The sequence below is a fragment of the Heliconius melpomene genome, chromosome 15, assembly GCF_056956725.1.
Source record: "Heliconius melpomene rosina isolate 202511_hmr_F chromosome 15, ASM5695672v1, whole genome shotgun sequence".
NCBI classification, from domain to species: Eukaryota; Metazoa; Arthropoda; class Insecta; order Lepidoptera; family Nymphalidae; genus Heliconius; species Heliconius melpomene.
In genome coordinates, this window is record NC_140403.1 from 4,617,872 (window position 1) to 4,631,343 (window position 13,472).

Here is a 13,472-nt window from a genome sequence, read left to right on the forward strand (position 1 = left end):
TTATAAATGTCTATGGGGCGATGGCAACAATGGCAAGTTATGTGTATAGATAGAGATATATGTGAATGACTGATGTGTAGTCTGAGAACGGATAAAATAGTTTCGTGTATTTGAACATTTGATGAATAATATTTTATATTCATACTAATAATTCATGCATTATGATTACTTTATTGCCCTGACCTCAAGTGCTGTTATAAAATCGCATACTTAGTGAGTTATTTCGGTGATCAGTGACATTAGAGTGAAGTGCCTAATTTGAACATGGAGGCTATAGCAAAACACGATTTCACTGCAACTGCGGATGATGAGCTTAGTTTTAGGAAAAATCAAGTTCTGAAAGTAAATTTCACTTTACTATTTTCCAATTTGAAGATTTCCCATTAGTGACAGATTCCTTCTAGAATTTTTTGTTATTGCAGATACTTAACATGGAGGACGATATGAATTGGTATAGGGCTGAATTAGACGGCAAAGAAGGTCTCATTCCTAGCAACTATATTCAAATGAAAAGTCATAGGTATGATGATCATATGAATTTGATATAAATATTATTTAAAAAACTATTATTTTTTTAGTTATTTTTTGTTAAATATTCTAATATACTGCAACTTATTTTTCCTATGATAACTGATTTTTTGATATAGAATGTACATATATACACTTATAGATACATATTAAATAATATGCACACTAATATAATGAAGGGGACATGATTTATAACAATTGAATTTATTTCAGTTGGTATTATGGTAGAATCACAAGAGCAGATGCAGAAAAACTTTTAGCAAATAAACCTGAAGGAGGATTCCTCATACGCATTAGTGAGTCAAGCCCTGGTGATTTCTCCTTATCAGTAAAGTAAGTTATGATATACACATTTTTATTGCAAATATATTATTTACTATAATTTAGGCATTTGCTAAGATTTTCCTAATGTGAATAAAAATAATGTGCTTATTTTATAAAATATGTTTTTCTAACATATGTTAAAAAATTGTTTTCAAATGAAATCTTAATTGTAGATGTTTTTTTGTATATTTTTGTTAAATAGCAATATCTATAAAACATGAAGCTAAAAAAAAGTTAGGATGATATTAATAACATTCCTTAACTATGTAAATAATTAATATCAAGGATTAAAAAAGAATATTTTATATTTTCTATATTTTCATGTTAATTGAATTTAATATAAACCATAGGTTTCTATAAGTTTATATACAAAATTAAATATTGAAACAATACCAAAACTATTATAGAAAACATCTTTTAATAAAACTCAGTCACTGAGAACAATGCTGTAGTTCACATGAATGTGATTTTTTGTATTATAATTCATCTCTACTTTCTTTTTACTTTACTATCTTTGATATGTGTTACTTTTATGTCTTATCTTTTAAAATTTTAAGTTATATATATTCTTTCAATAAAACACCATCATTATGGTGGAATGGGATAGTGTCTGACCACATATGCAGCATTTATGGATTCAATTCCCACTTATCTGGGAATGAACGATTTCTTTAATCTCATTGACAAAGTGTGGTGTTGAGATCTACCATCTGAGTGGTAGTGTCCTGAAATCGGGGGAAAAAATAGAACAACAAAGGCCAGTTGCAGCACAGGGTCACAAAGTGTGAGTGTAAATGCAGCTGGTTGTGGGTTCGATCCCCTACTCGAGGAAATGAAATATTAATTTAAATTTATATTTCCATTTCTTTGCTCTGGTGTTGAGGCAAAGCACGACATTGAGCGAATCCAATCAGCAATGCCTCTAGAATTCGGCGGAAAGTGGGGAATGGAGTGTCTTAACACTAGGTTCCCTCTGCCTACTGACTACCCACACAGTAAAGCTGTTAAATAAAAAAATATTTTATTCATATTGAATTTATTATTCACATTTAATAGATTAAACTTTAGTTGAATCAAGGCATTTTGTTATTAAATTTAAATGTTGGATTCTACTCTAAATTATGACTTTTGTTTGATCGAAAATCCCAAAGTTTATTTAGCACACCAAATTATTATTTTATTAATGGCACATTAATAACTGACTAAATTCAAACTAATTTTTTTCCAAAACAAATTCATTATTATTTAGAAATAAAGTGATCAAACTTTCTTGTCTGTTCACAGTCTCTCCTGCAAACAATACTGTAAATCATTAATTTAGTTAATAAAAAAATTACTGTTGCAATTTAATATGTGACTCAGTTGAAGTGGTAGCAGCTCATTTCTTTTAGCATATTATAGTTGATTTCGACGTCGCAAACATTTTAATTCAATCGTTTTAAACAATTTCGTTCGATTATGCATAATAATGTTATAAGAAAATTGATTTCTTAATAATATGTCTTTAGTATTTTTTAGACACGCGTCGGCGTTCATTTCGACCAGGTGGCCAGTGCGCTCGTTTGCCCTGTCCTTTCCAAAAAAAAAAAAACGTTTTCCTTTTTCAATATTTTAGTAAACTTGACCGCTAACGCGAAATTAGGGTTTTGCCCATCTCAGGTCTTGTAAATTATAATTTAAAATCTACATGTCAATTTGGGACGGTACTAAGTTGAGACTGAAGTAACGTTATATAAAAAATATATTACATATCATAAAAAAATATTTATTTAATTTGTGGACATTTTTTTCCGCAATAAGTGTACAAAAACGTAGTACACTATTATATACTACAACGATAATTGGTTTACGTCGGTCGCAAAAACACTGAAAGTGCTATTGAAACCAAAAAAACGTCTATTCTGTATTGATTACACAGTATTGTGCCTAGTTTTATTTGTTAGTGTCGATTTTTGTGGCTTCTGAAATATTCTGAAAATGTTAACTAAATTGATTAAATTCACGTTTTTTTTTTAACAATTTAGTTACTGTTTTAGGTTTACGTTTTAAACAAATATACACACATAGGTATTGAAGGTAGTCGTGGTGCAGGCGTGTGTAAACGCGACAGGTTATAGGTTCGTATCCCAATCGATGAAATGAAATATTTAATATTTTCATTTCTTCGCTCTGGTGTCGAGGCAAAGCGCAACGTTGAGTACCACCACTCAATAGGGAAATCCTCCAGAATTTGAGGGAAAGTGGGGAGCGGAGTGTCTGGACACTAGATTCTCGCTGCCTGCTCTGTGACATGCGGGATACAGCGTGAAGCTGAAAAAAAAACATATAAGTATGATTCATAAGGAAAAGAAATTTAAACGTACGTCACAATACGTGTCATATAATACAAATCATCCTTGATTATTACATATTAGGAGAGAATATTTTCATACAATTTTCTCGGTAACAATTTTAACCCGTTCTGTATCGCGCTGCGTGAATCAGCCGACGTGAGAGCTGAAACCAGTTTTCGTCTATTGGTGATTCATAAGTATATTTGCTCGATTTATGTTGGGGGCCTTACGTTTTATATTTGAAAGCAATTGCTTAAAATTAATATGGCTAGGTAGGTACAGTAGAACCATAAAAACCGCCTACAATTCGCTGATATGTCAAACTGTAAATGGTATTCTCGGAAGCTTATCTATTCTAACAATTACTAAGACAGTGTTGATAGTTTATTTTTATGACAGTACCCATATCGAGGGCGTGGTGGCACAAGCATATGTAAACGCGACGGTTGTGGAATCGATTCCCACTCGGAGGAATTAATTATTTATTAATATTTTCATTTTGTCGCTCTCGTAACAAGGCAAAGTGCGGGCTTAAGCATCATCACTCAAGACGCAATACCTCTGAAAATTCGATGGAAAGTGGGAAACTGAGTGTCTTAACACGAGGTTCCCTCTGCCTAACCTGCTATATGCGGGATACAGCGTGAAACGTGCCTGTAAAGAATAAAAAAAAGTGTAATTACCATATGAAAACATTCAATAAACACTTGTACGTGTTGTCGAGTACAAAGCGCCGTACAAACGTTATTATTTTAGTTCTGCACCCAAACAAATCACGATGGATGATCTATTCTGGTTCATCGGTCCGCGCGTCTACGGTTACCAACTCTGCGGTTTGGACCGTCTCGATTTCTCTATGCATATTTCATATTATGATATTGTTACTTTGCTAGTTGTTTTTATTATTGCAACAAGTGATTCATATAAAAATATTATTGTCAATTATGTCCAATGTGCTCGAGGTATGGATCCATTTGATGATTTGTTTACATTTCCTCGATCGGAAGTGCGGCGTTAAGTTCCGCTACTCAGCAAAACACAGTGTCTCGAATTCTCGAAGAAAGCTGGAGAACTGTCTTGACATTATGTTCTCACTGTCTATTTCGCTATATGCAAGACAAATCGTTAGTTAAGCTCAAGAAAAATAACACATATTGTCTAAAATTAATCAATTAACAATTTAAATTAAAAAATATATAAAAAAAAATACAATAATAACAAAATGAAGAACTTGGAATTGATTTATTTCACAGATGTCCAGACGGCGTTCAACATTTCAAGGTGTTGCGTGACGCGTCCAGCAAGTTCTTCCTGTGGGTGGTGAAGTTCAACTCCCTGAACGAGCTCGTCGACTACCACCGCACCGCCTCCGTTAGCCGCCTGCAGGACGTCAAACTTAGGGATGTTGTGCCTGAAGAGGTATGTCGTATTGTTTTTTTTTTTCATTTCATTTAAGGGTAGGCTTAGTGTTGAGGCACTCTGATACTCGCTATCCGTGGAATTTGGGAAGCGTTGCCTGTTAAGTAGCTGAGCTTAACGTCTCGCTTTGCCTCAATACCGAAGTGAAGAAAGGAAAAATATGAAAAAATAAGTTACAAATCTCGATTTTTTTTTTAAATTTCTGTAAGTAAACTACAGGAACTAAAAAAAATATTTAACGAATATAGAAACTAAACAATTACTTACAGAATTTTAAAGATGAATTTTATTACGTTAAAGTTCTATGCTTTCTATTTATATTGTTCTAATACAATTATCTTTTCCTTCAAATGTTTCTTCTAAATTATAACGACAACGAAGTGTATTCTTCTAATAAATTTATGAATTAAATCTTTTTTTGAGGTAATCCTATAGAATTTACCTCAAAACCAGATTTAATTCATATTTTTGATTAATATAAAATACTATTTTTCCTCGATTTTTTTAATATACCAATGAATATTTAATTAAAAAAACAAGCCAATAAATCTTTACTTTCGGAAATGTTAAATAGTGACTAATAATTTATGCGAAATATTCGGAGTAAAGTATAGCAAATATTTAATATTCATAAACTTGTGACCATTTTGAATTTCTTTTTTCGTATTGTATAATATTTGATCGTAAATGTAAATAATAGAAAGTTGTGTTGTTATAACAATTCTATGTTTTCTTTTATTTCACACTAGTGGACCCGGACGCGGCTACGCCTGCTTGAACAATAAGAATATTTTCGCGTCGGTCATACTCATACTATGTCGCCCGAAGGCTAGGTTATTTCGAATCAGTGACATCTCCTTAATTATTTATTAGAATGTTATACAGTAATCGTAACGTAAACGTTGCGTAGCGACGCGACGGTTGTTATTGACATGGCAGAATAAATTGCCTGTCAAACTAGAAAATATTTTAAAATATATTAGTTTATATGTGTAATGTAATGTTATATAGCCTATAGCACTTCTGAAGAATGCAGCTTTTATACAAAACAAAAACAATGTAAATCGGACCAGTAGATCCAGAGATCTTAGCGTTCAAACAAACAAACAAACTAACTCTTCCGCTTTATTATATTAGTATAGATAGTTATAACAAAAAATACTTTTAAATAACATATTTTGTTCTATCCTTAAAATATTTTTTCAACAGCTTTCACTGTTTCCCGCATATAGCGGAGTAGGCAAAGGGAACCTAGTGTCTTATACATTCTTACAGTTGAGTGGTGGAACTCAACGCCGAGCTTTTTCCTTGGTACCGGAACTGGAACCGGAATACCGGAATTAATCATTGCCCTGAGTAGGAATCGACCCACAACCATTGCGTTGCAGTCACACGCTTGTCGCCTGCGCCACTACTGGCCTCATAATAATAATTAATTGCAGCTTTTTAATACTACATCTGGTCTATAAATGGCGTCCGTGGCGCGTTTAGACGATCTCAGCTGTCATGGCTTAATTAAATATGATCAGACTAGTTAATTCATTATCTCGGCCACACCTAGCCACTAACCTAATATAAAACACCGTTAATTATGCGGTTATTTTGCGTTCAAAAATAGTTATAGGCGAAACTGTGGCCTGCAGTGAAAATAGCTTTGTGGTTTATTTATATTCTTGTACCTAAATAAAAACTATTTTAGCGTTATTTATACATATTAAGTAGTAGTTGAGGTCAGTCGTGGCGCAGGGGAACGAATGTGTGACTGTAAACGCGACTGGTTGTGAGTTCGATCCCCACTCGAGGAAATGAAATATTTATTTACATTTATATTTTAATTTCTTCGTTCTCAACACGCAATGCCTCCAGAATATTTGGCGTAAAATGGGGAATGGAGTGTCTTAGCATTAGGTTCCCTCCGCCTATCCTGCTGTGCGCGGGATACAGCGTGAAGCTGATATACATAGTAATTCGTCTCTTTTGAAAGAAAATCAGATTTTTACAGAACTTTGAGTTCTGGTGCCAGCTATAGTGAATCTTTCTGTGATAATGGTTTTAGCGTTCATCCTCTACATAAAAAATTGGCATCATATGGCAGTGTCGAATTTGGAGCCAATTGGAATTTAAATAAAGATTCATATGATATGTATTTACAGTCTCAAAAGTCAAAGTCAAAATAAGAAGTTACATGCTTTGCAACCATTTCACTGAAACTAAGGCCTCAGACCTGAGAAGAACCGGCGCAATAAACACAGCGGACAACTTATTAATATAATTATATTGGCTATTGGTAAATACTCATAAAGAAAACAAATAATCGATAAAGATTCGTCACGGGCGCCTCCCTGCTAGAGTATAGCAACATTTGATTAGACAATTATTTGTAGATATAATATAGACGCTGAGTAACGTTCAGTATGACTCATAAAATACTATTTTCGGATTCTAGTAAAAATTGTGATAATTTAAATAATAAGAAATTCAATTTTCAACATTGTTAGGCCTGTCGTGGCACAAGCATGTGTCTTTAAACACGACAAGTTGTGGGTTCGATTCCCACTCGAGGAAATGGAATATTTAATATTTTCATTTCTTCGCGCTTGTGCCGAGACAAAGGAAGGCGTTGAGTTTGGCCACTCAACACTCGGCTTACATGTTAAGCGGAGTGTTCTAACACTAGACTTTTTCTGCCCATTCTATTGCATCTGGGGACAGCGTAAATTGGAAAAAATGTCAATTTGAAATTTATAACTTTACTAATTCATCAATATTTCTCAAGTTTTCGTACAAAATTGACCTAATTTTATATGTCAAAACAGTTAAACACGTACGTGGCGATGTCTGTCCCCAAATTTTATTTGGACTTAATTTGGTTGAACGTCCCAACGGATCAATTTTCGTCAGGTCAAATATACTGGTTCAATACATTATCCCTGATAGCCGCCCCGCGCCCCGCGCCGTGTAAATAATGGCCGCCTGACCCTGATAAAGAAACGAAAATAACTCGGGAATTTGTGGGAATATACTTCTATAATCTCTAGTTGTAAAACTGATATGAATCGAATACAAATATGTTATACTATGGAATTTCTATTTATAACTATGATTGTAGATATTACGTGGTTTGTATTTCCTGTAATAGAAAATTGTGAATTGTTTTTAACATTGTAATAATGTTGTGCGATAAGTTGAATTTGTTTATTGATGATATTTGTTTTTTTTTTTTTTTTTTTTTAATTATTTAAAATGTGAAGACTTTTTTGAAGGCCTAAAATTATATAAAGGTAATCGTAAAATTTTAGGTTCTTTGCTATACCTTCATTACAACATAAAATATTTTAACAAGTTCTATAGCTGATATTTAAAATCTTAAAATTTGAATTCTAAATGAGAATTAAAAATAGAGAACCTTACCACAATAATATTATAATAGTTATATTTTCATTTTTCATCACTATTACTAATGTAGACAGAGCGCGGCGTTGAGTTCTGCCAATCAATACGTATTGTCTCGAAAATTCGGCGAAATGGGGGGACGGAGTGTTTTAACACTAGGTTTCCTTCTCCTACGTTGTGGTGAAGCAAAAAAAAATATGTCGAGGTATTCTAGCCTGATTAGATGAAAATCATGAAAATAAGGAACACGTGTAACACGTGTAACACAATACATTGTGTATCGAAAAGCAAATAAAAATAAATTTAATAAAATTACTCTTTATCTAAACAAAAAATCCGATTGCTCAAAAATGATGAACTGGAATGGGAAAACCAAGTTAAATTAAATACTTTCAGAATTACATACTTAAAATATATATTAAGCTTAAATTGTTTTTCCCTTTTCTGATCCTATGTTTGTTAGATCTTTTTGTGCCAGTAGATAGATATTTTTCTAATCGGAAATTTGGCCAAAATGAAAACACCTATTTTTTTAATAAAATAAAATTATCGCTTGAAACAATTTGGAGGTTCGTTACTTTTAGCTGATAGTATCTTCGGGCCTTATTAATTTTGACCTCGCTCGCAAAGTGCGAATCACCTGCTATTTAATTATTTTCCTGGTCCTATTCGAATAATTTACATTAAACTTCCTAATGAAATTAGAGGGACCAAAAATATTGTCAGCTTATACTGTATTTAACTTTTAATTTACGCATCTACGATGGGTTTTCGCTTTTGAATTCATTGATGGTTGTTTTCCTGGAAATAACCAAAATGACATATGTATCAGTTTAAATATTGAATTTATATTTTAATGCAAATTATGAATCCAAAGAAGATTGTTTACATCTCCAATTCAGAAATGTACACATGGACAATATAGATCATTTTCTAGTTGGATTAGAGTATTAATTTAATTAATTCCATTCCTTCATTCACTTTTGTAATAAGATAAAAATCGGTAGTAAGTGATAGAAGGAGTGTCTTAACGCTAGGTTCCCTCTGCCTACCTTGTCGTATGCGGGATGCAGCGTGAAATTGAAAAAAATACAATTCTAATACATATGTCATCCACCTAAATGTATAGTATTTTCTTCAGATGCTGGTGCAAGCTTTGTACGACTTCACTCCGCAAGAAGCTGGCGAGCTAGAGTTTAGGCGCGGTGACGTCATCACGGTCACTGACCGCACCGACCAGCACTGGTGGCAGGTGTGTTCATATAAATCTTATATTATTATTATAAATTATCAACAAATTGTAACAATAATAAATATGTTAAATTAATCGCTTATTTCCCAGAGATATGCTTATACATGTTTCAAATTGATCTGCTTGTTTTTAAAATGCAAAGTGCTTAGGTGAAGTGAATTTTGTGAATACAGTTAAGGGATTTTCTTTATATTAACAACACAATATCAATATATTAAATTGCCTCTGTAAATAGTTTTATCTGCCAGTCTTTCGAAAATTAAATCTACAAAAACACAATGTAAATCTGATAAGTAAATAGAAAGAACACAAATTCGTGCATAATCAGAAGGTAAAGGTAACCTAATGTTAAAATACTCTATTTCTCACACTTGGCCTTATTGTTGTTTAATCGGAAAATAATATATTATAATGAATTTGTTTCAGGGAGAGATAGCTCACCGACGCGGCCTGTTCCCCGCCTCGTACGTCACCGCCTACCACTCATAGTGCCCGCCGGACGCCACCCCGCGCCCGCCTCCCCGCTAACCCCCACCACGGCGAACGGCCCCCAAACTACCCATTATAACTCCTTAAGTACTACGGGTGATGAGACGGTACAATGGATCTACTCGTTCAACAGCTATCACCAGGAGTTATAACCCCTCATTTACTGCGGGTGATGTGGAACAGTACAAAGGACCTCTGCCCTTTTAATTTCCAGCAATTTAAGGCAGTCTGTACAAAAGACCTAAGTATTATAACTAATACCTGTTTGTTTTAGAAAGCGTATCTCAGGCTCAAACTCAGGTACTTTGGTCTTTTTGGTCCCGTTATCACCCGGTCGTGGTATTCCCATCGACAAGCTCAGTGGTGGTACTCAATTCAAATATTTACTGTCTTTGACTATGAAAAGTTCCTAACTTCATATTCAATATACATACGTAACATGTAAGTACATTATAAAATGTTATACCTACATAGTTGTTACTCGTAGCTGTCTGTCTGTGTGTAATTGCAATGTATATATTTTAACTAGTCGAATTTGAAGTTCGTAACTTGTTCCTAGACGATGATAGTTTAGATCTGCAAGATCTTAAATAAAGAAAATATATATGGGCCACTAATATATAAAATGGAGTGAAGAATTAAAAAAATAATATTTGAAACGCGGGGAAAAAGTAATTGAAATGTAAAAACCGCCACTGACTTGTGTAACCCAACAATTTACTCATTACCCAACGGAGGTGCCGTCGGAAGTTAGAATCTATTTTTTACGCAACGTTTGAAGTGTTATGGTGCTTTTTGTCCCGCTATTTTGATATTACGGTTAAGTGAACGCGCTATACACGCCTTAGCACGTTCGTCGCGTCGAATCGATTGCCAGTACAAAAGTTGCCTCGGTACTCTCTCAACGTATACCATGATTGTATGGCGGATCCGGATCGGTTTCATTATATATAGATATAGACACATCAAAACAAGGCCTCTTAAATTTAAGATTCATTAACAACACAATATGTCATTATTTTCATTTATATGTCACTATTCTCTTATATACGAGTATATGTCATTATTTTCATTTATTATGTCATTATTATCATATTACATACCGTGTAGGTATTACTGTTTGTCGCCAACATAACCCTTCGACGATGACTGGATCCGCCACTGCCATGATTGTGACGAATTTATTTTCTCAATATTATCGTAACAACTAGCCGGATGATCGTGTATTTCGTCCGATTTTAAGTGCCAGAATGTTATTTTAGATTTTTTTTATATATGCTTAGTAATAAAAATACGAAACGGGAACAAATCAGTTATCAATGTCGCTGAAGCTCCCTTATAATTATTAATATATACATTTTCAAATTGATGTGATTTTTTTAAAGTATGATCATTATTTATCCCCTATTAGCGTATGATGCTCATTTTTGAAATATTTACCATTTATTTGTTTAGTTTAGTGGTAGTTTTAAGTTCGTTTGGTTTTATTACAACATAATCAGTATACAAAATATATAATCTGGTACCAGGGATGTTATGGAGCTCCGTAACCCAACTATACTCTATAAATATAAATGTAAATGCGGAATGTAAATGAGGGTTGTTATGATAGATTTTTTTTAATTATTTAAAAAAGAAGTTGAAAGTAATATCAAAAGAACAAAAAATGTTTTTGCTATAGATTACCCTAAATAAATGCTTTACGGAACGTGTTTACATTATATTCCACAAAAATCTAATATCCGTAACCGTATTTATCCAAAACCAACGTATAATCCGAATATTTATTTCTTCCGGAATCGGAACCGATATATTCCTATTTTATCCGTCTCTGTAGCCGTATACAGATCCAAAGTCAAATAAGTTTATTGAAAATGAAAAATAATATGCCTCATTTCGTGAACGTCAAATGATTTAACATCGGTTCACTAAAATTACTATGTCAGACTTGAAAAGAACTGGCTCAAAAAACTCAGTGGGATTTCTTTTTTTAACCGACTTCTGTAAGAAAAAGAGGTTATCAATTCAACTGTATTTTTTTTAAAACAATTATTTACAGATTGTGGCCAGTCGTGTCGCAGGGGCACAAGTGTGAAATTGTAAATGCGACAGGTTATGCCACTAGAGGAAATGATATATTTAATATTTTCATTTCCTCACTCTGCTAACGAGGAAGCGCGGCATTGATTTCCCCCCACTCAACATGCAATGCTTCTAGAATTCAGCGGAAAGTAGAGAACTGAGTGTCTTAACACTATCTTCTTTCTACCTACCTATACTAAACAAAAACATTTACAGAACATCCGTAACATCCCAGTCTGGTACCTTCAGTAGTCATATTGTAAGATCGTATCGTATCCCATATTATGAATATAGCATCCCATACACGTACAGCTTAGCTCCTCTAGACGTAAGCCATTTTGTGTTGCGCACAAACGAAAACACGTATAATATGTTTTATATTCGTTTTATATCGACGATATATTATGATAGATAGGTATGTACAGTGAAGTTTTTAGATCAATATTTGGATATCCGCGAATATTGTTGTAACGTGCTTGATGAAGGCTTTTGGTGTGTTGTTTTGAATGGAATTCGTTACCGGTTTTAGTGTTTTACAATGAGGCGTGAAGAGTTGCGATGGGGCCATGCAGAAATTGTGTCACATGTTATGGGGACGTTATGGGGTCCTCGAAGTATGCTCGTAGACATTGTGTAGAGATTGAGATATTTATTTATGACATCACATTTCAACATATAATAAGTATTGAAACATTAAATTTGTGTGAACAAAACTAATAGCCAATTAGCTGTTTTAAGTTGCAAAATATGTAACGTTTCGCTAGGTAGGCGGGTCACACAAACGTGGCAAACGTGGGGGACGTCAGAAATCATGATATTATTGTGACGTAATTTATGGATGGCCCCGAACGTTTAATATAAAAATATAAATATCTTAAGACGACGTAGTTGCTTACTACGGATGCTAATTCGATGATAAATTAAATAAAATGGTATCGCATCGTCGCGTGGCACTCCTGTGCCGGTGTACTTAGTTAGCGTTTAACAATATATAGTCAAGAATTTCAAATTAATAACTTTGAGTGCTCGTTAATCCAATGTGTAGATATTTATTTTTGTTATCGTAATGTATCCGAAATTTTGCTATATTTATCGAATCGTAATTTTAATGGTTACGTAATTTAATAATAATAAAAAAATCGTAAATCGTAATTCATTAGTAAGAAGTGAATGTTTCCAACGGAAAATATATAATTTGTATGAGGATTCCCATCAAGCGAAGCATTTAGCTGTGTGCATTATATAGTGTAAGTTTGGTATCGCAATATAGGAACGCACATGTGAGGTCGCCGGTGGACTGTGAGCGTTACATGGCATGTAATAAGAAAGTGCTAATCTATAATAATCAAATATTTAAATAGTTAAGTTATGGTTCTCCAATATTGTGGAAGATGTATAATATTTTTTACTAATAAATTTAATATTGTATTTCTGTTTGTTTTTCTTGCCTATATATTAGGCATGTAACCTCCCGTCAATGGTAATTAAATTGTTAAGAGCAATATTCAATGATAAATATTTTTTTAGCTTCTAGTTAGATAGGCAGAGGGAAATTGGAAACTTAGTGTTAAGACACTTGAGTTCCCAACTTTCCATCGAATTTAGGTTAGGCTTTGCCTCGTTATTAGAGCGCTGAAAATAAAATAATAAAT

The 13,472-nt window shown here is 33.3% G+C and overlaps 1 protein-coding gene across 1 annotated transcript; it reads left to right on the forward strand.

Annotated features, from left to right (window-relative positions):
* Positions 1–32: 32 nt before the first annotated feature.
* On the forward strand, positions 33–13,248 carry drk (growth factor receptor-bound protein 2 drk). Its single transcript, XM_085198711.1, has 6 exons — positions 33–342; positions 423–520; positions 742–861; positions 4,439–4,604; positions 9,139–9,249; positions 9,676–13,248. The coding sequence occupies exons 1-6, from the start codon at positions 265–267 to the stop codon at positions 9,736–9,738; spliced, it is 636 nt and encodes a 211-aa protein (XP_085054837.1). The 5' UTR covers positions 33–264; the 3' UTR covers positions 9,739–13,248.
* The last annotated feature ends 224 nt before the right edge of the window (positions 13,249–13,472 follow it).